This window comes from Crotalus tigris, unplaced genomic scaffold (genome assembly GCF_016545835.1).
Source record: "Crotalus tigris isolate CLP2741 ecotype Arizona unplaced genomic scaffold, ASM1654583v1 scf7180000017666.379230911805:20528666, whole genome shotgun sequence".
Classification (NCBI taxonomy): domain Eukaryota; kingdom Metazoa; phylum Chordata; class Lepidosauria; order Squamata; family Viperidae; genus Crotalus; species Crotalus tigris.
Genome location: NW_024096552.1, coordinates 1,584,176 through 1,611,713, shown reverse-complemented (window position 1 = coordinate 1,611,713; position 27,538 = coordinate 1,584,176). Strand labels below are relative to the sequence as shown.

The 27,538-nt window shown below is 42.1% G+C and overlaps 1 protein-coding gene across 5 annotated transcripts in view; it reads right to left on the bottom strand.

The window, feature by feature from the left end:
* The window catches only part of ILVBL (ilvB acetolactate synthase like), a 66,124-nt gene extending 45,405 nt beyond the window's left edge, over nt 1-20,719 (bottom strand). The window contains exons 1-7 of one of the 5 annotated variants that reach the window (XM_039336407.1): nt 20,655-20,719; nt 20,103-20,255; nt 17,913-18,079; nt 17,436-17,637; nt 17,232-17,359; nt 16,842-16,980; nt 15,348-15,459 (exon numbers count right to left, since the gene is read on the bottom strand). In XM_039336407.1, coding sequence (XP_039192341.1) covers nt 15,348-15,459; nt 16,842-16,980; nt 17,232-17,359; nt 17,436-17,637; nt 17,913-18,038 — 707 coding nt within the window. In that variant the 5' untranslated portion in view covers nt 18,039-18,079; nt 20,103-20,255; nt 20,655-20,719. Of the gene's footprint in view, nt 1-15,347; nt 15,460-16,841; nt 16,981-17,231; nt 17,360-17,435; nt 17,638-17,912; nt 18,080-19,665; nt 19,938-20,102; nt 20,276-20,654 lie in introns of those variants that run through there. The other 4 variants (XM_039336402.1, XM_039336403.1, XM_039336406.1 and 1 more) reach the window with 4 other exon arrangements.
* Nucleotides 20,720-27,538: the final 6,819 nt, after the last annotated feature.

The following is a 27,538-nucleotide window of genomic DNA, read 5'->3' as shown; positions in this document are numbered from 1 at the left end:
TAAAGTATTATTAAAAACAAAACAAAACACAAGGCCCGTGGTCTGGATCCAGCCCACAATTGGCCAATATTTGGCACCTGGGGATGCCCCGGAGATGGCAAGGGACTGGCCCCTGCCCTGGCCAGCCTGGCAGACCCCAAGGCATGCACACAGGAGGCGGTGAGCGCACGGGGCCGATGACATCCAGCAGCAGGGGCTACGTAGCCCGCTGTGAATACTGGGCTGATCCTGCAGCAGCAGCGCTGCAGCGGCACTAGCAGCACGTGGAGTGGGGGGGCACATGATACAGACCGCCGAACATGCCTACTCTGTCCCATCTCTGGGCATCTCCTTAGCTCCCTTGAGGGTCTTACCCTTGGCCCGTGGATGGAGCGCATTCCCCTTGTGCACCTCGGTACCTGCCACAGCCACCAGCCACTTGCACAGGTCCATTAGACTGCTGCCCACAGCTGCAGGCCCACCCAGTACGAAGGAGATGAAGTGGCTGGCTAGGAAGCCCTGAGTAGAGGTGGTAGAGCACGCCCAGGGCCAGCAAGCAAAAGACCACCCTGAGCGGAAAAAGCTGGATTCCTATTGGCGTCATGGCTGTCCAGGCCCAGCTGAGATGGGGGGAGAGGCACGCAATCCTAGTTGGGACTGGGGGGCCATGGCGCCAATGGGGATCCAGCTTTCCCCGCTCAGGGTGACCTTTTGCTTGCTGGGCATGCTCTACAACCTCTACTCGAGCTTGCTAGCCGGCTGTTTCACCTCTTTTGTGCTGGGTGGGCTAGGCACTTTGGGCAGAGCTGGCGGTCTAATGAACCTATGCAAGCTGCTGGAAGCAGCCCAAGGCGGGGCCAAAGTGCATCGGGTGCACAAGAGGAACAGGCTCCACGTGTAGGCCAAAGGCAAGTGACCTGCTCTCCAATCACAAGCAAAAACAGATGGGATGGAGTAGGCACATCCAGCGTTCTGTATCATGTGCCTCCCCCTCCCCTACTGTGCCTGATGCTGGAGGGCTGGCCCAGTATTTGCAGCGGGCTGTGGAGCCCCAGAAAGGCCACCAGGCTATGGCTGCTGACAGACCCCGTCGGCCCCCATGTGTGGGGGTGCCGATGGTGTCAGGCAGCAGCGATCTTTCATGAGAAGTTGGAATTGATTGACCTTTTTTCCCCAAAAAACCTTCCTTTGTTTCCTTGCATGCGGCAGCAGTGGATTGCAAAGGAGAAACAGTATGAGGCTGGGAGTCAGGTAAGGAAAGAAAGGCAATTTCTGGGGGGAGCGAGGATTTCTTTCCTTACCTGTCCCACTTATTCTGAGGCCGCTTACCACTCAACCATGTTGCTCTTGCCAATGGCCTGACTGCCCACTTCAACACCCTCCCTCCCTGAACTTCCGGCACTCCACCTGCTGCTTTGGTCAGCTTGCTGGCCCCCACCTCAACACCCTGCCCACTGCTGCCCAGGGGCTGCAGGGGCTGGCCTGGCATGGGAAGGGCACGTGCCCCACCCTCCCACCACCATGCAGGGTAAGGTTGCCACACCTGCCCCTGCCCAGATGCCTTCGCCTCCCCCAAGCGTTTTTTTTAATAAAGATTTTATTGTTGTTTTTTTCAACAACATATGTTAATTTTCCCGATCAACAAGTTGTCTGGAGTTTGCTATACTACATGTTCAATTCCTAATCCTTCATTCTTTCCTCTAGCCGAGAATAAAATAGGTTCCAAATTTGATAGTAGTCTGTATCTTCTTTATCTTTCAACCTCATAGTTATCTGTCCATCTCTGCACATTCCAGTATTTTCCTGATTATTTCTGATGGCAATCTTTCATTCTTCCAGTATTGTGCAAAAATTATTCTTGCTGCTGTAGTAATGTGTAAAATTAAATATAATTTCTGCTTATTAGTTTTTTCAGGCATAATACCTAGTAAAAAAAAGTTTAGGTTTAAAATCCACTTGTTCATCCAATATTTTTTCTAACCACATATGTATCTTTCTCCAATAAGCCTTTGCCTTACCACATGTCCACCAAATGTGATAATACGTGCCTATGTTATGTTTACATTTCCAACATCTGACATATTTTTAAACATTTTTGCTAATCTTGCTGGCGGCGGGTGCCATCTATAAAACATTTTATACAGATTTTCTTTGTATGAAGTTGACATTGTTAATTTGTAGTTTCTCTCCCATAACATTTGCCATTTTTCTAATTCTAAATTATAGCCCAAAATTTTGCCCATCTTGTCACTGTTTCTTTCACTTGTTCACTTTCCATATCCAAAATTAACAAAGTTATACATTTTCTTAATTAATTTCTCATCTGAGGTTAATAAAATCTTATCAAACACAGTTTGATCCTTATAAAATCCATGCATTTTTACATCTTTTTCATATCTACTTTGTATCTGTAAATGTGCCCACCAGGACAAGTTAATTCCCTGATTTTCCAATTCTTGTTTAGATTTTAATTTCCCATCAATATCTAGAATATCTTTATATGTCCATATTTTTTCAAAGTCTACCAAGTTCGGATGTATAAATGCCTCCATCGTTGATAACCACCCTGGAATTTTTAAATATATTTTAGCTTTAATTTTTTCCCATACTGTTGACAAGGCATTTCTTATAAAATGATTTTGAAAGTACTTAATGGACTGTTTTTCCCGTACCGTAAGAAAACGTGCCACCCAATTGTAAGTCATGTTCCTCTAGATACAATAACCTTTTATTTCTAAGTGTTATCCACTCTTTCACCCATATTAACATAGATGCTTGGTAACACAACGTCCATTCCGGCAACCCAAAACCTCCATTCTCCTTAACATCTTGTAATGTTTTCATCTTAATTCTAGCTTTTTTCCCCTGCCAAATAAAGTTCAAAACCAATGAATTTAAATCTTGAAAGAATTTTCTCTCAAGTTTTATTGGAATCGTTTGAAATAGAAATAAAATCTTCGACACTTTTACTATAGCAATTCTTCCTAATATTGACAGCTGCAGATTTTTCCATCTTTCCAAGTCTAGCTTTATTTGCTTCAATAATTTTGTATAATTGTCTTCTTTTATTGATGAACGCTTAGCCGAAAGATGAATACCTAAATATTTAACTTTTTTCATTATTTGTACCTCTGTTTTCTCTAGTATTTGCCTTTTTTGTTTATCTGTGAGGTTCTTTACTATTACTTTGTAATAGTACTTTTATTTATTACTTTAGTATAAATAAATAAATAGTTTTTATTTTATTTATTTATTTATTTATTTATTTTTATTATTTATTTTTAGTCCTGCCATTTCTCCATACTCTTCTATCTTTACCCATAGTTTAGGAATCATCTCTAAAGGTTCTTCCAAGATAAACACTAAATCATCAGCAAATGCTTGTAACTTATATGTTTCATCTTTTATTTTCAATCCTTTAATTTCTGTGTCCTGTCTTATTCTTCTATTTAGTACTTCCAAAGTAAAGATAAATAATAATGGAGATAGTGGACACCCTTGTCTCGTACCTTTTCTTATTTCAAAGCTCTCAGTATAATCTCCATTCACTATCACTTTTGCTGTCTGGTTGCTATATATTGTTTTTATCATATTTATAAATTTTTTTCCAAAATCCATTATTTGTAATTGCTTGAACCATAAATTACCAGGAAACATTATCAAACGCCTTTTGGGCGTCTAAAAACGCTAATTGTTTCCCTGGATGTAATTCATAATATTCTAATATGTCAATTATCACCCTTAAATTGTTTTTAATTTGTCTCTTCGGTAAAAAGCCGTTTTGATCTGGATATATAAATTCAACTAAGTATTTTTTCAATCTCTCTGCCATTTTTGAAGTAAAGATTTTGTAATCCACATTGAGTAATGAAATCAGTCTATAGTTCTTAATATACGTCAAGTCTGAATCTTCTTTTGGAATCAAAGTAATATTTGCTTCTATCCATGTATTTGGAAGTTTGGCCTCTAACAATAGTCCATTACAAACATCTTTCACTTAATGTATCTTATAGTATCCTCTTTCATTTAATGTATCTTATAGATTTTTATAAAGTTCTGCCAGTGGCCCATCTGGGCCTGGTGTTTTCCTATTTTTTTGTCATTTTATAGCCTCTAATATCTCCATCATTGTTATTCTTTCTTCTAACATACTTTTGAATGTCTCTGGAATTTTGGCAATTTACTTTCTTCTAGATATTGAGCAATTCTCTCTCTTGCAGCCTCCTCTTTACCATACAATTCCTTATATTTCTTAATTATCTTTTTTATTTCTTCCTTTTTAAATTGTAAACAACCTTTCCAATCTACTAAATTATGTATTATTTTCTTCTCTTTCTGTTTTTTGAGCTTATAAGCTAGCCATCTTCCTGACTTAGTAAAAAGTATATTGTCAATTTTGAGGAGTGGTTTCTCTCCAGACATCTTGTATTCCAATTTCTTCTGCCATATCAAAGAATATCTTGGGTAGTCTTCTTCTTACGGGTTTTCCTGTTTTGCTACTTTTGTAATCCATTGTTCCATCTACTATCGCATTAAAGTCTCCTATTAAACAAATATTTCGGTATTACTGGCTTGTCCGACAGAGGGCGCCAAAGAGGTTTTCTTTGCAAGTCTGGTAATATTAGATGTACTCATTTTGTGGCTTACAGTCTTAAACTTATATCCAAAGCGTAATCAGGAATCAGCTGTTGTGAGGCAAACTTACCTCCTCCAGTCCCTTCTTGGATCTAAAATGTTCTTTTTTCTCTCTTTTCCCCAGATAATGTCTATTTAGTTTTTAGTCAATGTCAACAAGCATAGCTATAAACAGTCTTTCACTTGTTATCTCAGACCAAGGCTTTATTTTGTTCTCAAGCTTTCCAAGGTCACTCTCTTTTTAATTCTTATTTTTCACCAATAGGTGTCCTCCTTGGCTTATTTATCAGCTTATTTATCAGTCTCCACACTCCGGTTCCGATAATTTGATATTCATTAACATTTCCCCTTAATGTTAAATTGCCGCTCCAAAAGTCTCTCTGGGAGTCTTTACTCTTTCAAGTTCTCCCTTTCAGGGTCTCAACATTTTCAAACACAAGGAGAAGGAAAAGACTTCAGCTCACCCAGACATAGCATGTTGTTGGAAATCAGCTGTTTTTCATAGCTTCCCTTCCGGCTGCAGACAACTTGGGCTGCCTCGGCTCTCCCGGCAGCCTTTCTTCCACACCTCTAGAGGGGGCTTCAGTACGCCCAGATTGGTCGCCACCAGATCCAAGCTCCTGAAATATCCCTCTTTCTTCGTTGCCCCTCCAGGGCAACTTTCCATCCCTTTAAGAGACGCTAGGTGAAACGAACCCGGACTGAGAGGCTGGAGACCCAGCCTCCATGGCCGTCTCATTCCCTGCCAAACCAGAAGCCTCCAAGCATTTTTTAATTAACCTGCCTTTCAGCTGCATTCCGTTTCTCCATTTCCTTCTCAGCCTTTGACGCGTGTTTGTGGGACTATCGGTAAGAAAAAGTTCCATCAGACTTTCTAACTTCTTGAGATCTCGTGAGAAATTAGAAAATCTGATGGAACTTTTTTTTTTAACTAATAGTCCCACAAACACACAGCGAAGGTTGAGAAGCGAATGGAGAAATGGAATACAGCTGAAAGACAGGTTAGTAAAAAAAATGTTTGGGGGAAGTGAGGGCATCTGGACGAGGTGGGCGCGGCAACCTTACCCTGCGCAGCTTTGGCAGCTGTCTGGCAGGGGGAGGGAAGCAACTGGTCTACCACCATGCTAGCACCACTGCGTTGCTTCCCCAGCCCATGCACAGGCCCCGCCCCACCCTTTGCATGGAGCGCCCTGCTCCTGCTGCTCTGCTCAACCCCCACGCACAGAGCACTCTACCACTGCCCCACCCCCCGCACGGAGCGCTTTGCTCCCGCCGCCCCACCCCCACATGGTGCACCTTGTTCCCGCTGCTCCCCCCCACTCCAACACAGCACCTTCTTTCCAGCTCTGACATGTCACTTCCTCCGCCGCTGTGTGGGACTAAAAATAAAGCTTAATCAATCAATTCCAACTTTGCGAGATCTTTTTTTTTCCCGCGAGAAGTTGAAATTGATTGATTGAACTTTTCTTTTCTTTTTGCACACGGCAATGGAGGACTAAAGCGAAAAGGTTTTATAAAACCCAACTTAAAAAGCCACTTGCCCGGGGAGATTTTTATGCAGGTTGCTCATGGATGGGACTGAAGACCTAGGCAATGGTGCATGTGCCTAAAGAGAGGGCTCTACGTGCCATTTGTGGCATGCGTGCCATAGGTTTGCCACCACAGGTATAGAGTCTCCTGCTTGAGCACGGTGTTGGATTAAAAGACCTCTAATGTCCCTTGCAATTCTGTTATTTTGTTATTCTGTTAAATATTCTATTGGGAAGAAACAGTCAAGAATCTATTATTAAATAACAGGGAGAGATTCTCAGTATAAGATATACAACATACTAAAAAAGATTTAGATTATAAAACATAAAATCAGAATGCAGGGATCATATAAGGCCATACAGCAAATACTTGGCCTAAAGGAGACTCGACAGTAATAATAAGATAGCAATAATTATTTTTTGCAAGATTAGGAAGCATGTAAATTATAGTGAACTAAGATTTATTACAAAAGTGCTTTTGGTGCTTACACCAAATTCTGATTTAAAGTTATAGACCAGTGGTTCTCAACCTTTTTAATGCCGCGACCCCCAACCGGTCGTAAGTCGAGGACTACTTAACCGGTCATAAGTTGAGGACGACTCAACTGGTGCAGCACCGTTTGCAGAATGGGACTTTTGGCGGGCTCAGCAGGGCAGAGACAGCCTGGACAATTCCTATTGACTTTTGAAAGCCAATAGAATTAGACTCTATTCAAGAGAGTCTATTCTATTGGCTTTCAAAAGCCAATAGAATAAAAGGGAGTAGCACAGCTAAGGAACAGGGGGAAAAAATGGAGGACTGCATTGTTTGGCGACCCCCGTGAAATGGTCGTTCGACCCCAAATGGGGTCCCGACCCACAGGTTGAGAACCACTGTTATAGACTAACAGCCAGCACCCTGAAAATAACCTGGAAATTAATTTGATTCATCTGCAACTGGAACAAAATAGTGTTGCATGCTCAGCTTCTGCACCTATTGGAATTTTGAATCTAGCCTACTATAGGTTACCTTAGAACAGACCACAAAAATCTAATTTAGAAATGATTAAAAAAATGGTTTATTCATTAGACCTAATTATTTCAAATAACTTTAGCTGGCACATTGTCACTAGTGTCAACCAGGGATGCTTGGTTGATTAGATCAAAAGTTGCTTTAGAGATGGTATTGGTTTCTTAAAGCTGCAAATTTCCCTGGACTCAGTCACCATGTTATCCCAGAAAAATATGCCTTTGAATTAATTGAATACAAATAGCATCTCACATAGAACAGTTGAAAAAAAATTCCAAAGTAAGAAAAATAGGAAACATGCAGAACTGTTATTTCTGCAATTTAGAGAAATATGTTGCATTTAAGTATGCACTGCAAGGTGGTTCTGTAGAAATACTCAGCCAAATTTAGAAATTGTCCTATGAAAAAGAAGAGTCAACAAGAGAAATCTTTCAAATGTTATGCTTATTTTAGTTTAGAGAAGGAGTCCCCAACCTGAGGCTTGGCGGCCTGGCTAGGGGTAAAAGAAGGAACTGGGCTGTGTGAGCAGCGGGTCGGTGCGCACGGAGCCCTTGCACAAATAGTGGGCTGGTGCAAGTTGAACTGTGAGTGCTCTGGCCAGCCACTCACACAGCCTAATTCTCTAGACCAGGGCTTTTCAACCTTTTCACCCATTGTACCACTTTTCGGATAAGGCAATATCTGAGTACCAACACTCGCCCAGCAAGGTATCAAAAACTTGACCCCCCCCCCAAAAAGGAAAAAATGAGGAAGTACAGGTAGTCCTCGACTTACAACAATTCACTTTGTGACTGTTTGAAGTTACAAGCAAATTATGACCATTTTTCACACTTATGTCTATTGCAGCATCCCCAGGGTTTTGTGATTTACATTCGTATTGCTTAGCAACTTATTCATACTTATCACGTTCACAGTGTCCCAGGGTCATGTGATCAATGGTGGGGGCATGGCCAGCTGATCACTCAGGTTGCAGGGTACCTGTGGGGAGGAATCCATGGGTCTCTGGTGGAGGGGGATGCGACTGGGGTGGGTGCCTGCCTTCTTTCCCTCCCATTGTCCCTTCCTTCTTTCCTTCACCTCACCCTTTGTCCCTTCCTCCTTCCCTCCCTCTCTCCCATTGTCCCTTCCTTCTTTCCTTCACCTCCCTTTGTCCCTTCCTCCTTCCTTCCTTTTCCCATTGTCCCTTCTTTCCTTCCTTTCCTTCACCTCCTTTTGTCCCTTCCTCCTTCCCTCCCTTTCCCATTGTCCTTTCCTTCCTTTTTTCTTCACCTCCCCTTTGTCCCTTCCTCCTTCCCTCTCTCCCATTGTCTCTTCTTTCCTTTCCTTCACCTCCCTGTCCCTTCCTCCTTCCTTCCCTTTTTCCCATTGTCCCTTCCTTCTTTCCTTCACCTCCTCCTTTGTCCCTTCCTCCTTCCCTCCCTCTCCCATTGTCCCTTCCTTCTTTCCTTCCTTTCCTTCACCTCCCTTTGTCCCTTCCTCCTTCCTTCCCTTTCCCATTGTCCCTTCTTTCCTTCCCCTCCCTTTGTCCCTTCCTCCTTCCCTCCCTTTCCCATTGTCCCTTCCTTCCTTTTCCTTCCTTTCCTTCACCTCCCTTTGTCCCTTCCTCCTTCCCTCCCTTTCCCATTGTCCCTTTTTTCCTTCCTTTCCTTCATCTCCTTTTGTCCCTTCCTCCTTCCCTCCCTTTCCTATTGTCCTTTCCTTCCTTTTTTTCTTCACCTTTGTCCCTTCCTCCTTCCCTCTCTCCCATTGTCTCTTTCCTTTCCTTCACCTCCCTCTTTATCCCTCCTTCCCTCCCTTCTCTCCCATTGTCCCTTCCTTCTTTCCTTCACCTCCCTGTTTGTCCCTTTCTCCTTCCCTCCCTCTCTCCCTGCCAAGCCCCCGCGGGCTTGACATGAACTGGCAGGGGGAGGGGTTGAGGATGACGTGTGGGGCGGCGAAGGAGACCAGCGACCAGCTCCATTCTACCTAGCAGCGTGGATGCGTCCCAACCAACAGCTGAGCGGCTCCTACTCTTAGGAGCTAAACAGCTGATGAGCAGGAGGCCGAAGCAGGGAGCCTAGGGCCATGGAGCGGCCTGAAGTTGAAAGGCTGTTTCTCGGCCGCCGAACAGCTGATAAATGCAAAGCCTGGAGCACAGCTGAAGGACGCTCACGGGACTGGAAGGCTGCAGCGCTGCAGCTCCCATAGTCCCTTTCTCCCTTCCTTCCTTTATCCTGTGTTACGCTGCCCAGACTCCAGCCTGGTTTTGGCAGGCAGCAACACATCACGGTCCTGCCTATGCACGCGCAGAGGCAGAGGAGAGCACACAGACAGGGTGGGGATGTGGCCAGTTCACCTCCCGTTTTCAGGCACGTATGTTATGAACCGGCTACTTCTCCCAGTCATTTTCCCCCTGCATTTTTCTCCTGAAGCAGAGAGTCGGAGAGCTGTGTCACTCTCACCGTTTGGGCCCTCTATTTTTACACTCCGGGAGCAGCCTGCCGTTCAAACCTACGATAATTAACAGAAGGGGAATCCCGCTGCAAAGGCGCATCTCCCGAAAAGAGAAAGGCGATCAGTCAGCCAAGAGCCTGGCTGTTTCAGACTTTAAGCCTGTGATACAGGCAACAGAGGCCCAAGCAAAGAAGGCAATCCAACAAAGGGGGAAAAAAACCTGCTTTCCTTTCCAGCAAAAGTTAACTTTTCCAAAACTGCCTTAAATGAAGAAGTGACTTCCCCCCCCCTCTAATAATTGACTTTCTCCTGGCTTCTCCAGCCTTCGCGGGCAGGAAGAGATCAGCCCCAACCAGCTTTTGTTCCCCAAAGGCTAAAGTCGATCGCTCGCTTGTCTGATCCAAGGGGCACACAGGCACTCTGAGACCCGCTCCAGGCCCCCACTAAGCCATGATTCCCAGATTGTAGAAAAGTTGAGGGGGGGGGAGAAAGGCGATCAGTCACCCAAGAGCCCGGCTGTTTCAGACTTTAAGCCTGCGATACAGGCAACTGTGTGTGCTTCTTCCAGCCCAGAAGGGGCTATCAGGCTAGCGCTTGTTGTGAAGTAAGAAGAGGGAGGGGAAGGGCGATACGGATCCCACTGACCTGCATGCATGAGAAGAAGTCAATCCGGTTGCTGCACAATGAGTCCCTGGAGAGGGCGGGGCCGTGCTCTGCACCTGCACTCTTCGCGTGCCCCCTGCAGGGCACATTCGGTAGGGTTTGTGCAGGCTGCCGCCAAGCAGCATTTTCTATAAACAAGTGAGCTGGGAAGGAACAGGGGGGAGGAAAGCGACGTGGGGGGAGGAAGGCACCGCCACGTACCATCAGACAGGTGGTTGTGTACCACCAGTGGTACGCGTACCACCGGTTGAAAAGCCCTGCTCTAGACCCCTGGCATAGAGAGGTTCTCAGGAAAATCTAATTTTAAAAAAATCTAAGAAAAATAATCTAGGATACCTGGAATTGTCCTAGTCCTTTTTCATACTTTCCCTGGACAATCAGAAACAAAATCTAGGGCTTCTGGTTCCGGTTCGCGGCGTGACTAGTCAACGGGGAGACTTCTCTCCTCGTTGGCTAGGTTTCCCTCCATCGGTGGACCCTTATACGGGTCCAAAGTCTCCCTGGAGGGTGCAATTTCCGTTAAGGAGGCTGCTATCCGGCTGTGGAGGAGCGGCGGCTCCTCCAGCTGTCCGGACGAATCTCCGAAGGCCGACGGAGAAGATCGGCCAGTAACATGGCCGATCGCCCAGCCGCTTCAGACCATAAGTCAGACAACATCTAAGCTTTGAGTGCCCCAGTAGTGAATCCGGGTGAGAATTTTTTTTATTTTTCTCTCTTTTCCGCCTTTTTTCATTTGTGTACCTGTAAGAGCTTTTGAAATTATTTCCCTGGCTTGGAAAGGTGACTTCTGCTTTCTTTGGGAAGGCATTTTACAAATACTGAAAGACTATATTTTACTTTTATTTGGACACTAAAAAGGAAAAAAAGAAGGAAAAGGTTTTCTCTCTCCTTTCTTTTTAAGAACTTTACTATTTATATATATTTATATACATACATATGTGTATATATACATACACATATGTATGTATGTATGTATGTGTGTATATATACATATATATATATATGAATAAAAGAATAAAATACGATCACCGGGAGGGTTAAAATAAGAATACTTTACTAAAAATATACTTATACTAAAAAGTTGCCAAGCTTTCACTGGGGGAACTCCCCAGCATCGTCAGGGCTAAAAGGCCATTACAATAAAGGTGGTTTAAGTAGGTTCAAGTAACGTTTGCGCACGGCTCCTAGACCGTGTTACTGGCCCTGATTGGCCAGCTGATAACCAAGATGTGTCTATAATGTTATGTTCTTCTCTTCGGATGCCCTTCCCTATCACTCCACTATTGGTCTTTGGAGGCGTTAGTAACCTTGCAATCCTCTTCTGATAATACCAACGCCTGCCGTATCGGGGGGAGGATTCAATCTGATGTTTTCTTGTGTCTTGTGATGGGGATAGGGTTCCACTAACTGTGGGTTAATATCCCTTCCCAATTGTATACCTCTCTCCTCCTTTGTCGTGTCAACAGCTCTTATCTGAGTATGGTATGCCTCAGCAATCATGTCTTTATTCCCCACCCCAGTCCTCCTTACATCCGTTCCCTCCCGTTGTTTGGCACTCAAACCGCTCTCATTACTCCTCCCCTTACTGATCGAGCGGGTTGTCATTCTATGCTTTCTCTCCCCTCTCCATGTGGGACGCTCCTCCTCGTTGCTATGGGCAATCGCACACTCCGAGATTTTAACAAGTCTTTTAGGTGTTCCGGCTCCACTGGTATTGCTTCCTCCCTCCTGGGGGGGTGTGAGCCTCACATGGGGTTGTTGGGTGGTGCGTAGATCATCCATATCGGGCGCCCCTCCCTTTCTTTTTCCGTGCGTGGGGAGTCCGTAGCCTCTATTCCAGCGTCCACATGTTGGGGTGGGAGACTCTCTTGCTGCACGGTCTGGCGCCGGTCACCTGGCAAGGGGGTGTTGATGGTATAGTTACTTACGTCCGTATGCAGGCGTTCCCGGCGGTGAGGGGATGCGGCTTCCTGTCCATAACGACGCAAGTGTTGGTATGATCGCTTGCGATGTAATGAGTTTGAGTCCCATTTCCGCAGCGCTTGTTGCGCTGGATGCAAGTCAATGCGACGATTAATTGAGCTGTCATTTGAGAACCAGGCCTCTTTCAGTAGCCGGCCTCCCTTCGTGGCATCACTAGCTACGATACAGGTATTAGCAAAGTCAAATCGGTGGCCCTCTTGCGCCATATGCATCCAAAGTTGTGAATGCTGCTCGTCCCGTTTTATAGCCAATTGGTGTTCATGGAGACGAGTCTTCAGGCGTTTGGCTGTTTCCCCCACATAGTTGCCTTGGCAATTCCTGCAATTGATCTTATAGACAACAGATGATTTCTCCATAGGAGGTAGGGGGTCTTTTGGGCGCATGACTTTAGACCGTAGAGTTTGGTTTGGCTTGTGAGCCACCTCTATTCCATGGGGGGCCAGCAATCTGGCCGTGGCCTCTGAGATATTGTTAATGTATGGGAGGGAGATGCGTGTTCTCTGTAAGGAGGATTCTTCTCTACGTTGGTTGGCCCGGAGATGGGTTGTTACGCTATGCCGTCTGATGAATCTTAATGGGTAACCGTTATAATGGCATATGCGAAAGAGGTGTCTCCTCTCTTCATTCAGATTGAATCCTTCCCCCCGATACGGCAGGCGTTGGTATTATCGGAAGAGGAGGGGATGCAAGGTTACTAACGCCTCCAAAGACCAATAGTGGAGGGATAGGGAAGGGCATCCGAAGAGAAGAACATAAACGTTATAGACACATCTTGGTTATCAGCTGGCCAATCAGGGCCAATAACACGGTCTAGGAGCCGTGCGCAAACGTTACTTGAACCTACTTAAACCACCTTTATTGTAATGGCCTTTTAGCCCTGATGATGCTGGGGAGTTCCCCAGCAAAAGCTTGGCAACTTTTTAGTATAAGTATATTTTTAGTAAAGTATTCTTATTTTAACCCTCCCGGTGATCGTATTTTATTCTTTTATTCATAATTATGTCTGGGAGTCGCATTTTTACCAATATTCTTGAATATGTGTGTGTATATATATATATATATATATATATATATATATATATATACATACATACATACATACATACATACATACACACATACATGCATACATACATATATATGTATACGTATATATGTTATACTCTAAAAGACAGAAAAAAAGAATTGATTTTTTGGAAAAGACTTTCTTAACTCACTGAGGGCATCTAGTGGCGAAAATTTAATATTGCAACTTTGTTTATTCTATTGCATTTCAAAACACTAAAGATAAGCTGTACACCTGTGAAGCTGTGGGGGTGGATGTTTTTTATATTAAACAAAGCCTCTACAAAAAAGGAAAAGAGATTTCCTTTTAAGCATTAATATTAAAATGGAGAAACCTCAGATACAACTGAAATGTGCACTTATATTGGAAAAGATTTATGAGGCCACTGCAGAAATTTGTGCTACATTTAAAAACTGTACTTTGGAATTAAGATCCAGAGATTCTACTACATTTGCTCAAACTGATGTCCAGGTTACAACTGATCATGGCATAAATCAAAATGTACCAGAAGAGGAATTTACAGAGATAGAAGTGGAATTTATTTCATCTGACAATCCTTTCTTCAACAACTTAGAGAACCAGAAGAAGCAAAGACTAAGACCTCAAAATACAAAGCAACTACATTGCAAGGAGAACAAAAAAAGACATTTAGTGCAGAGGAAGAGATTTCTATTTTCTCAAAGATTACTACAAGTAACAAGAATTGACCTATTGGTTGAAAGGGAAAAAAGATGTTTATTGCAAAGGAAGGGATGTACATTTTCCAAAGATTACTACAAGCATTAAGAATGGATTTATTGGTTGAAAGGGAAGCGCTTTTATGGAAGCCCAGGTGGCATAGAAAGAAACCCAGAATTAGACTGAAAAAGAAATTTAAAAATGTTTAATGGAGTAAAAGGCAATGTTGATTGTTTTAAGGATAATGATCTAGAACCAGAACTAAGAAAAATGCAATTATATACATGCGTGTTTAAATTAGTAAGTGCTTAAACTGATTAGGTGATTTTTGTGTATAATAATATGATCTGATAAGGTATAATTAATTGGATGGAATTTGAAGTTTGTGTAATGAATTGAAAGGAATTAAGGTTTAACATTATATTTTTTTTCTTTTCTCTTAATTAAATCAGTTATAACTATATACATATGTGTTTAAATTAGTTAGATGCTTTTTTGTTGTATGGAATGGTTTGGATAAAAGAACCTTGGCTTTATGGATTGTATTAAGGATAAAAAATATATAATCATATACATATGTATGTATGTATGTATGTTCTGGAGTTGAAAAAAAATGTTCAGTCATGAGAATGTAATTTTGAAGTGCTTAAATTGATTAGGTGATTTTTGCCTATAATAATATGATCTGATAAGGTATGATAACTAATTGGATATTTGAAGTTTGAATAATGAATTGAAAGGAACCAAGGTTTAACATTGTTTTTTTTTAATTAAGTTAGTTATCATTGGAAGAAGAAATGAATGAGATTGGTGATAAGAAGAGGGTTGAGAGAGATTAAAAACTTTAATATACATGGTAGAGATACTTGAAGTGATAATTTGTTGATGTAAAACAATATTTGATTATGGTAATTTTAAATTGATAAAGCTTTAAAACAGGTGGAGTAGTAACAGAAATTTAAGCTAGAAATGGAATATATTAAATCTATTATGTTATTTGTGAGAAATAGAGAGATGATAGTGAATGTATTAAGTTGAGCTGTTTATGTATGTTTTTCACCTTGAATTGTTTGTTTACCCAAACACCACAGTGTCTAAAGTACTCTTTATTAAAATTTAAAAAAAAAACAATAAAATATATTTTAAAAAAAAGAAACAAAATCTAGAAATGATCAGAGTGTTTATTGTGTATAGAGGTATGTATCCACACATGTATATGACAAAAAATATTCCATAGCAGCATCCAATGCACATATTAATGAACTTCCCCTTGGTTTTCTGTAGTGCAACAATCTATCATTGGGTTTTCTTTGAGCCAACTGACCCATTAAAACCTTTCCTGATAGCAAAAGGATAACAACTCACAACTCACCAGTTCACGACCTTTCCTTTCAGGCTCTTGGGAAAAACATTCCTAAGTATCTCTCTCTCAACCAAATAATAAGGATACAGAATATCCAAAGGAAACTCCACAAACACAGGGCCTATAAGAATAACAAAGGTTTTAGTGGAAGATAAAATGTTAAAGAAAAATCTGTAGTTAAATTAATAACCGTATATTATATGGCACTATTATGTCTTATAGTCACCTGACCATGAACTGGGTGGTAAACAAACAATCCATTTTACCATTTCAACATGCTAGAAAAATATGGTTTCTCCAAGACCATTCAATGACCATTCATTCCTACTCTTTAAACAATTCACATATTTTTCTAAAAATTATCACTGATGGAATATTTGATTTTTTGCTCTCAATTGTAAGAACCGCCAATATTATTATTAATACAGAAAATGCAATTTTAGTATCATCTGTGAAGCAATTATTAATACAGAAAATGCAATTTTAGTATCCTCTGTGAAGCAAGATGACAAAATAAAGCTATTAAATTGATCAAACAGTAAAACATACTTTAATTTCTTCAGTACTTAAAATCTTTTGATCTTTGGATCAGACAGTTGCACATCCAATCTTTGTTATTTGTTACCAAGCAAACAATACATTTATAACCACATTTTTTTTCATATTAATAAGACTCTGTTCAAAGATGGAACATCTTTTATCTTCAGAAAACATTAAGTAAGTACATTTCCCTGCCAAGCATGATTATTCTTATCACAAAACTACTAAAACATTTGACTTCCATTGGACAATTTTCACCAATATTATAAATGCTCAAAGGCTGGAGACCAGACAATAGTTGCCTAATACCTCCAAATCCAAAAAATTTCAGAAATGTTAGTTTTGAAAGTGGGAATTCTCTGCTGGGTAGCTGTGGTGTTTCCCTGTATCTGATCTTCTAAGGCATAGCATAAAGCTTCTGAAGCCATTTTACAACAGAAGGGAGGGAAGATTGTCTTGTAACCAAACTTCAATGTACCAAAGAAAGGTAGTCTCCTCCCAAATACATAAATAACGTCTTCAGACATGTTGAGAATCTATTTCTGAGGATTAGATAGGAATATTAAGAACCAAGGAGATGTATGAAAGGTGTGCTGCTATCCCCAGACCCAGTTGTTTTTCAAATGTTGAGCAAACACACTGCTGAGAGCGAATACTATTCAGAAATAAAGTGTTATGCTAAAATAAAAGAAGTGTCTCTTCTAATTGCTTCCAAGTTGCTATGGATAAGTTCTTGAAATTCCATTTTGCTTTAGCTTGCATATAACAATGGTACTGGCCCAAGGGAAAGACTTCCTGATTTTAAAGAACAAAGCAAAAAGCAATCTAAATCAAACATCCTAACAAATGGGACAGAAATAGCCTATTCCAGCAATCACTCCTACCAAGCTGCCCTCTGCTCAGAAACTGTAATTATGGGCAAGCAGGCCAGTTTAATTCCAAGTCAGTAGTACAAGGACATACCTGGAGTGTTACATTGGGCAACTGCAATTGCTTTTCGCAGCACAGGAGCAATATTTTTGACAGTGTTCACTGAAGCACAGAATTTGCAGAGTGGCTTGAATAGAGATAATTGGTCAATATCTTGGAGAGCTCCTCGGCCCTGAGAAGAGGAAGAATGGAGAGAAAAAACTGAAAGCCCACTCTTATACTCATCCCACATAGAAATAGCTGATTTTACCATCAGGTACACAAATATTTATAAAAAGTGGCTTGTTTACCACACAGATGCTGTGAAAAGCTAATTTAGGTTTGGGAGAAAGCCCGTGTATCTAACAAAACAAATCAGCAATATTAGCAAATTGCACCTTTGTTCTTTTTCAAACTTCAGGGCCAGTGGCTAGAGCAGCCTACCTTTTGCAATGTGCCTGTTGCCCCTCCAATCAGCAACACAGGAGATTCTGCCATTTGGGCGTTTTTCATAGCTGTCACAGTATTTGTTACTCCAGGTCCTGCTGTCACTGCAGCAACTCCCACTGTTCCTGCAACAGAAAAATTCAAAGTGTCATTGGGTCTGTGAATTCCTCCCACAGAAAATAAAGTAGTACAAAGCAATACCTGAGAGCCTGGCCACTGCATCTGCTGCAAATACAGCAGTCACTTCATGCCTTGTGTCCACAACACGAATGCCCAATTTCTCACTAGCCACCAAAATGGGGGAGATGTGTCCACCCACCAGCGTGAATAAGTAGCGCACACCATGAGCTTTCAGCACCTCTGCCACTATCTCCCCACCGTGCCGGGTACTTTTAGGGTCCACCTAGAAAGGATAAGGACACCCGTTGATGCTATTTTACAGAAGTCACACAACAAAAATCTGGTTGCCACAATTCTAATATATAGCCAGAAGTATGAACTGCAAGTATATAAAAACTAGGGATAGTTTTAAATTTTTATTTTCTCTTAAAAGCTACATGCTAAAAATATTTCATTATCTGAATAATTTTTCCAAGAATACTGCCTCCACTGAGAATGCAATGGATACATATGATTCCAGTTGTTTTATTTCACAATTCTGTTGTAAAATGACTTTACCTGATGCCAGAATTGATAAATCAGTCCTAGTTTGTGCACCAGCCCAAGAACAGTTACTGTAAAAGTTCCCAACAGTGCCAGCACCCATATTGAACAACTTTCTAGGCCTACGGTTTCAGCCACCATGGTGAGATTTATTAAACATCAGCTAGAGATAAACTTCAGTTCTGAAAAACACAAAAAAGTGGGATTCCATTAGCTATATATTTCAGGCACCTATCACCCATGCAGCAGATTTTTAAACCATACTAACATTATAATTGTAGTTTATTTCAGATGCTATTCGAATTATTGACAAAAAATAAACAAATATAACTGTAAATAATGCTATTAAAATATAATTTAATAACACTTTCTCTAAGATAATCTGGATTGTACTATAATGGTCAGCAAGTAACTTCTAGCATGACTTGCTGAATTGCTCTAAGTCACAATGGAATACTGTGGGGAGAGTAGAAATAACATAGATCTAAGAAAGGAAGCAGCATGCATTTGTGAAGGCAATAAAGCAAAGGTGGCATTCTTGATCAGAGAGCAGTAGAGAAGAGAAAGGATCAACAGCCACTTGAATACATTTAGGTATTTGAAAATGAAACCTGGGAGGAAGAACACTATACTGCCAGAACCTTTAGATAACAGTACAACAAAATTTAAAATATTCAATTTGAAATAACCTGTTCAATATTTAAGTCGGTCTTCCATTCTATTTAATTCTCTCTGATCACTAAGAAATCATTATGAATTGCAATGTAGTATATGTCTTGACATAAAGAGGGAAGACTAATGGTTTACTTGATCCCAGAAGCTGAAAGGCAGGGTGAGGGAAATATATGGTACATATTGCTTAACTAGGGAAATCAAGATTTTCTAAAGTGAGAAAAAATTAAGATAACAATAGTGAGAAAGTAGCCAACTCCCAACCCTTGCAGAGAGTTAACAATTTCTCATTTTTTCCTAGGTGCATTTTGTGACTTAGCTTGATCAGCATTTTGTTTCTAAAATGTCTAACCCAATATGTGAAACCCTCAAGAGCACAATTAGCCTTGAAAGCCTTTCTGCTTGATACTGGAAGCAGCATAATCATGTATAACTTTTTCTGCCATGAATCTGTCTTGTTTTGTTAGAAGCAGTTAAGATCTCTACATTTTTGGTAGCAAACCTAGGAAAAATATAAAATTAAACATTATAGGAACTTAGAGTAGGGGATGGAGGAAAATAATCATATAAGCCAAAACTTTGTGTTCACTTAGGTATACCAAATTTGAAAAATTAATTAATTCTTTTCAATTACAACTCATATTATTCAGAACTCAAAAAAAATTTTTAATAGGCACATAATGAGTTAACGGTGGTCTCTGTCTGTTAATGTTAATAGCATTTCTCCTTAATCTTAAGAAAATAGTATGCTAATTTCAATTCTTGAAAATTTTTTTAAAGTGTGGGGAAATTACTTGGGGTATGAATAATGCCCAAATAAAGGGGAAATAGCCACCCTGCTGAAAGTAGATTATTCCAGCCATCGGTCTCTAGTGAAATTTGCGCCAAAAAGTTAATATGAATATGTTGTATCCTTAAACTACACTTCCTATACAGCAAATCTAGAATTAAAAGTTTGTATTCTCAAACAAATAAACATTCATAAATTATCAGTCATAAAGCAGTAATAAATTCATCTATGAATGGCCACTGCCATTGAGCATGTAAATCCACTCCAATCATAGTTTTTTAAAGTGGGAGATACATGTCAACTTGCCCAGAAGAAAGCTCTTTCTACTTTTTCTCACACACAGCCCCCGGCCAATCTCTCTCCGCGGAACTGGCTGCCTGCCTAGAAGCTCAATTTATAAAATCGATCGATTCCACATTTCTCCGACCAGTCTTTCGGGGAACATCCTCTGGTGGAAAAGCTGCAGGATTGTGAAATGCAGGGAAGCAGTTGGCACCATGCGTCTCTGCAAAGAGTGGCAAGTTCACCGCCGAAGGAATGGAAAAACGCCCAGATCTTAGGCCCCAAACCGGCAGAGGACATTCGCGGAGATGCAACTTCCACTGCGGTATTGACTATGGAATTCAGACTCTTACTGCCACGCCAACCACGAAAGTCCAAGGGTGGCTTTCCCTCCGTCCTCCCGTCTCCACTCCAGCACCCGATTCTGGAAAAGTGAGTGACCTTCGGAGCCTTCAACTTACCCGAGCCAGCAACTACGGAAGCTGGGGAAAGCAGGCAGCGGACAGCTGGCGGAGGAATGGGAGGTGGCGGGCGGGTTAGCTGTGCGGGTAAAGGCATGGGGCCGGCACCGCCTCCTCCGGCGCACGCCCCTTTCGTCCCGCCGGCGCCAAGACCTGTGGAAAGAACAGGCAACTTGATTGGGAATCGCTGCTGCCGTTCATCGACTCAAGTGCATAATCGCGGCGCCCGAGCGGTTTTGCACGCCGTTTCTCCGCCTCTGGAAGATCGGCTGCGGTCTTTTGTCCGGCCGGGATCTCTCACACAGAACACAGAGCAGTTATGGGCTACTGAAAATCCAGATATTTCTGGCCTCGAAAAATAAAACACAACATCCGCCCCCCCCCCGGCAGGAAGCGCAAGGCCTCAAATCAGGCCCGATTGTCATTCTGGCCTCAAATGGCTGCAACAGGCGCCTTCGTGCAGCACGCTTTGCGCGTCTTTCAGTTCGTAGCTTAAGCAAAGCGTAGCTTAGCATGGTTAGGGTATGCTTGGCCCAACCATGTTGTAGTTACCTGCTCTGAGGGCCGTTGAGGTAGTCAGCGCGCGGAATAAAGTCCGCAGCGAGGGTTTCTGGGGTCACGTGAAAAATCTACCTTCCCCCACCTCGCAATCCTCGACAAGCAAAGTTAGGATGGGAATGAAGGAAATAAAAGTTATTCTTTTATAACATTGTAGAAATGTAATGCCAATATATGAGACTGTCTATTTAACATAAATGTAACACTGTAATGCAAATGTAGCAATGCAGTGCCAAATGTGTGAGAAGGTTTGTTCAATGTTCACTGCCTAAAAATCCCTCTGGAAACAGGAACTTACACTTTGAATAGAAATCACAATCAAAGGGGGATTTTGACCCTAGGTCAGTGGTTCTCAACCTGTGGGTTGGGACCCCATTTGGGGTCGAATGACCATTTCACGGGGGTCGCCAAACAACACAGTCTGCCATTTTTTCCCCCTTTTCCTTAGCTGTGCTACTTCCTTTTATTCTATTGGCTTTCAAAAGCCAATAGGAATTGTCCAGGCTGTCTCTGCACTGCTGAGCCTGCCAAAAGTCCCATTCTGCAAACGGTGCTGCACCAGTTGAGTAGTCCTCAACTTACAACCGGTTAAGTAGTCCTCGACTTACGACTGGTTGGGGGTTGCGGCATTAAAAAGGTTGAGAACCACTGCCCTAGGTGAAGATTACAAATTAGCAAGATAACAGCAGATGGGTGAAAGAGGTCAAGATGACTTTAAGTACAATTTCAAAGTACATTTATAAAGATGAAAGCATTTCTTAGATGTGACATGCATTGTAGGGGTATAAAATGCAGATTTTTTTGTAAAAAATTTTATTTCAGTTTTCAATACAATTAATACTTTCAATACATTATATATGAAAAAAAAGAAAAATACCCTTAAAATAAGACCTTAGGTGTCGCTCATCTATCTCCCCCAGACTGCATCCACCCTCTCAACCTTCCTTCCTACTTCTCTGCTCCCTCTCTCCTCTCATCTCCTCTCTCCCCTCATCCTTTCCTCCCATCCAACTTCCTTCCATCCCTTCCTCCTCCCCTCTCATCCCTCTTCGGATACAGTTCAGGGGAAATAGCTGAGCGGCACCACCCTCTGAATTACTCTATCTATTTTATACATTAATATTTCTATATATCTAACCTACTTAATCCCACCCATCCCCTCCCGCCCCACTGCCCCCCCCCCCCCACTTCCCAGAGCAAAATACAGGGTTATTGTAAACAAAACAAACATAAGCTATAACTTTTAAACTTTTTTCTTCCCCTTCCACACCTTTCTTGTTAAAATACTTCCGGTGTTTAGCGCTGCGGCGATGGCGGCTTTTCTCTGAGGCGCCCATCTTAGTATGTGTAAGAGTCTGCAGAACAGTGACAATCAGCTGTTTTGTGGCTCGGAACTTTCCTCCCGGGCAAGGGAGGAAAGTGAGCTCTCACCAGATAGAAGTTGAGCTCTTCTGGTCTCTTAGAATTTTTTCTGAGAGACGAAGAGTGAGAGCTCCTTTGAAGTCTGGGACTACTCCACATCCTGGGACGCCTTTGTTCTCCGGATGGGAGAACAGAGCAAGACGCTGCCTACACTTCTGCTAAATCAAGAGGAATTGTGAGTAAACTCAGAAACAGATAGAGCAGTACAGGAGAAATAGTATTTTGATTTCGTATTTCAACCTTAACTCAAGAATTAATATCTTCCCTAATTAGTATTTTAAAATGTAGATCTTGAAACCAGGCCAGTGTGCTCCTGAAATCCAATCCATTGGAAAGGATCCAGGAGGCCATGTTTGCAAACGCCTCTTCTCTCTTCTTTTCTTTCCTTTTTATTCTTTTTATGTTATTCTCCAATAAACCCTTGTTTTGTTAACCAGACTTGTCTTCTATTGTGAGTATCTGTCAGAATCAAATTATATTTCATCTCTTAGTTATCAACTATAGAAAACCCCATTTCTGCCTTCCCTGGATTCTGCCATACGGTGAAGGGAAGGGGGTGAACAAAGGGGCTTTATGGCCCTCACTTCCTTCCGTACACTACAAAGTGACTGAATGTGGATATCGCCAAAAGGACTAACCATAAGAATGGGGCTATTACCTTTCATGTAGTTTTCTCTGAAGTCTCCATCCAGCCAGCAGTAAGGAAAAGGGGGTGGGAGTGTAATGCCTGTGACTGTTGCTGGAAGAAGGGGGTGATTGGGTGGGGCTACTGGGGAACCCCTTAAAACCTTGAATGGGAGAGCTTGGACCCCAAGTCCTGTCTAGAACGCCTGCAACCATTTTCTCTTAATAAAGGATGCCTGTTGGAAGAATTATTCCAAGAGTTCTGTCTTCTTAAGATGCAAAGTGGGGTGGGTCCTTACATTAGACAGGACTTGCAAAATTAATCCACCTGGAAGGGAGACCCTTGCTGGGGAATTTTGCAAAAAAGTACCATGTCAGACAATGGAGCAAGAAAGAGGGAAAACTCCCTGGAAAGAGAGCCGCTGACCCAACTGGAACCTTGCCAGATGTTGGGATCTGAGAGGTCAGGAGAAGAAGTGGTGGAGACACGGGACCACAAGCCTCGCTGGTCAATAGGCATTGGAAAGAAAAGCGAGTGGGGAAAGGAATCAAGAAAGGTGACCCTGAGACGGGAGGCCAACCAACCAGAATGGAAGCAGGAGATGGAGAAATCCCTGCACGCAAGTGAAGAGGGAAAAAGCTGGGCACCGTACTCAGACTGGATCCTAGAGAAAGCTATTGATCTGATGAAGAGAACTCTCAGCTCCGTAGGAGAGGAGAATCCTGAGCCCTACGGCCGCCCTAGCTCCTGGAGCCACAAAGGGAGAGACACCGAGGGGGACATCTGCTGATCCAGTAGTCCCCACCCCCTACCAAACCACAGATGGCAATCTGGACAGAAGACACTACTACCAACAACGGAGGCACCGACCCATTCCAACACGTCCACCGTTGGAGGTGAAATTCAAAGGGGAGCCAACACGCTTGGGGTTTTTCCTAACCCAAGTCCTCAGCTACATGGAGGAATATGGGCGGGACATCCCCAGCGACAAAGCCCGCATCCAGATCGTGCAATCTGCCCTGGATGGACCGGCTGCAGATTGGGTGATGAACTTGCACGACTCCAATGCCCCAGAACTCAACAACTTCAACCGTTTCATGTCCTCTCTGAGAAGATGATTTGAAGACCCCCTGGCTGATCGCAAAGCCTGCGAAAGGATAAAAATGATGAGGCAAGGCAAACGCCCAGTGGCTGAATATACACAAGAATTCCAGGCCATTGCCAGCAAACTGAACTGGCCGGAAGACATCCTCCTTAGCCATTTCTTTTTTTATTATTATTAATAATTTTTTATTTTTCCAAACTCTCCCCCATACATATACCATAATACTTATCAGATGTTAACATACATTCCCTCCATACTCACATACAAGATATTTTTAACAAAATTAAATAAATACATACACATGACTTTTGGTGTTGCTCGCCCATTTCCTCTTTCACCGTATCCACACTCCTTCTTCTCTACCTTCTTTCTCCCTTTCTTCTCTTCCCTACTTCCCTCTTCTTCCTCTCCTCTCCTTCACCACTCTCCTCCCCTTTCCTCTTCCTCCAACCTTCCTACTTCCTTCTCCCCTCTTTTACTCTTTTCTCTCTCCTCTCCTTTCTTCCCTCTCATCCCTCTTCAGATACAATTCAGGGGTAATGTCCGAGCAACTCCTCTCTCCAAATTTCCCTATCTGTATTATATACAATAAGATTACTACTTCTATTTATCTAACCTTCTCAGTATATACTTCTATAAACATTTATACAACCTCCAGTTATTCAATACTGTGTCGCCTGGGTCTCCCTCCTTATCTGCTCCTTCTTCTTCCATCTAAATTGATGTTAACTATCTTTTAACCTTATTCTCTTTTCAGCCAATCATAAAAAGTTCCCCAGATTGCATAGTAGTCTGACTCTGTCTTATCTTTAATTGTCCTTGTTAGTCTATTCATTTCTGCACATTCCAGTATTTTCCCAATCACCTCTCCCTCTGGGGGGGCTTTCAGTGCTTTCCAATTTTGTGCAAACACAATCCTGGCTGCCGTAATTACATGAATAATTAAATATGTTTTTTCTTTATTGTATTTCTCTGGTAGAATACCCAACAGGAATATTTCTGGTCTTAGTTCTATGCGTTGTTGTATCATCTTTTCTATCCATGTTCTAATTATATTCCAATAAGTTTTAGCTTCTACACACGTCCACCACATATGGTAGAAGGAACCTGGTATCTGATGACATTTCCAACATTTCATAGACCTGTCCTTAAACATTTTAGCTAATCTTTCAGGAGACATGTGCCATCTGTAAAACATTTTGTACATATTTTCTTTATACGCAGTCGCCATTGTCAATTTATAGTTTCTTTCCCATAATTGCTGCCATCTATCTAATGTGTCCCCTTTATGGATTACTGCCTTGTCGTGGCGAAGGGGCTTGCGTAACTCAATGAAGCTATAAGCTATGCCGTGCAGGGCCACCCAAGACGGACAGGTTATAGCAGAGAGTTCTGACAAAATGTGATCCACTGGAGAAGGAAATGGCAAACCACTCCAGTATCTTTTCCATGAAAACCCCATGGACAGTACTAAAAGGCAAAAAGATATGACGCTGGGAGATGAGCCCCTCAGGTCAGAAGGTGTCCAATATGCTACTGGGGAAGAGCAGAGGGCTAGTACTAGTAGCGCCAGAAAGAATGAAGCGACTGGGCCAAAGCCGAAAGGACGCTCAGCTGTGGATATATCTGGTGGTGAAAGGAAAGTCCGATGCTGTAAAGATTGTTTCTCCATAGGAACCTGGAATGTAAGATCCATGAATCAAGGCAAGCTAGACGTAGTCAAAAAAGAGATGACAAGACTGAACCTCGACATCTTAGGAATCAGCGAACTAAAATGGATAGGAATGGGTGAATTTAACTCAGATGACCATCAGGTATACTACTGTGGGCAAGAATCCCTCAGAAGAAATGGAGTAGCCTTCATAGTCAATAAAAGAATAGGAAAAGCAATACTGGGATACAATCCCCAAATGACAGAATGATCTCAGTTCGAATCCAAGGCAAACTATTCAATATCACAGTAGTCCAAATCTATGCCCCAACCACTGGTGCTGAAGAGGATGAAATTGACCAGTTCTATGAAGCCCTACAGCACCTTATAGAATTAACACCAAAAAATGATGTCCTTATCATCATGGGGATTGGAATGCTAAGGTAGGAAGCCAAAAGATAACCGGAATAACAGGCAAGTTTGGCCTTGGAGTACAAAATGAAGCAGGGCACAGGCTAATAGAATTTTGTCAAGAGAATACGATGGTCATAACAAACACTCTTTTCCAACAACCCAAGAGACGGCTCTACACATGGACATCACCAGACGGTCAACATAGAAATAAGATTGACTATGTGCTCTGCAGCCAAAGATGGAGAAGCTGTATACAGTCAGTAAAAACAAGACCAGGAGCTGACTGTGGCTCAGATCATGAGCTTCTCGTTGCAAAATTTAGGCTTAAATTGAAAAAAGTAGGGAAAAGCACTAGGCCACTCAGGTATGAACTAAATCATATTCCTGATGAATATACAGTAGAGGTGACAAATAGATTTAAGGAATTAGATCTGATAGACATAGTGCCTGAAGAACTGTGGATGGAAGTTCGCAACATTGTACAAGAGGTAGCAACTAAAACCATCCCAAAGAAAAAGAAATGCAAGAAAGCAAAATGGCTGTCTGAGGAAGCTTTGCAAATAGCTGAGGAAAGAAGGGAAGCGAAAGGCAAAGGAGAAAGAGAAAGATACAACCAATTGAATACAGAATTCCAGAGAATAGCTAGAAGAGATAAGAATGCCTTCTTAAATGAACAGTGCAAAGAAATAGAAGAAAACAACAGAATAGGGAAGACCAGAGATCTCTTCAAGAAAATTGGAGATATGAAGGGAACGTTTCATGCAAAGATGGGCATGATAAAGGACCAAAATGGCAGAGACCTAACAGAGGCAGAAGAGATTAAGAAGAGATGGCAAAACTACACAGAAGAACTAGACAAGAATGAGCTTAACATCCCAGATAACCACAATGAGATGGTCACTGACCTCGAACCAGACATCCTAGAATGTGAAGTGAAATGGGCCTTAGAAAATCTGAGCAACACAAAGCTAGTGGAGGTGACAGTATTCCAGCTGAGCTATTCAAAATCTTAAAAGACGAGGCAGTAAAAGTGCTACACTCAATTTGCCAGCAAATTTGGAAAACTCAACAGTGGCCACAGGCTTGGAAAAGGTCAGTTTACATTCCAATTCCAAAGAAAGGCAATGCCAAAGAATGTTCAAACTATCCCACCATTGCACTCATTTCACATGCTAGTAAAGTTATGCTTAAAATCCTACAAGCTAGACTCCAGCAGTATGTGGATCGAGAACTACCAGAAGTACAGGCAGGATTTTGAAGAGGCAGAGGAACTAGATATCAAATTGCCAACATACGCTGGATCATGGAGAAAGCTAGGGAGTTCCAGAAAAACATCTACTTCTGCTTCATTGACTATGCAAAAGCCTTTGATTGTGTGGATCACAACAAATTGTGGCAAGTTCTTAAAGAGATGGGAGTACCAGACCATCTCATTTGTCTCCTGAGAAACCTATATGCGGGCCAAGAAGCAACAGTGAGAACCGAACACGGAACCACTGATTGGTTCAAAATTGGAAAAGGAGTCTGGCAAGGCTGTATACTGTCACCCTGCCTATTTAACTTATATGCAGAGCACATCATGAGAAAGGCAGGGCTAGATGAATCAAAAGTTGGAATTAAGATTGCCGGGAGAAATATCAACAACCTAAGATATGCAGATG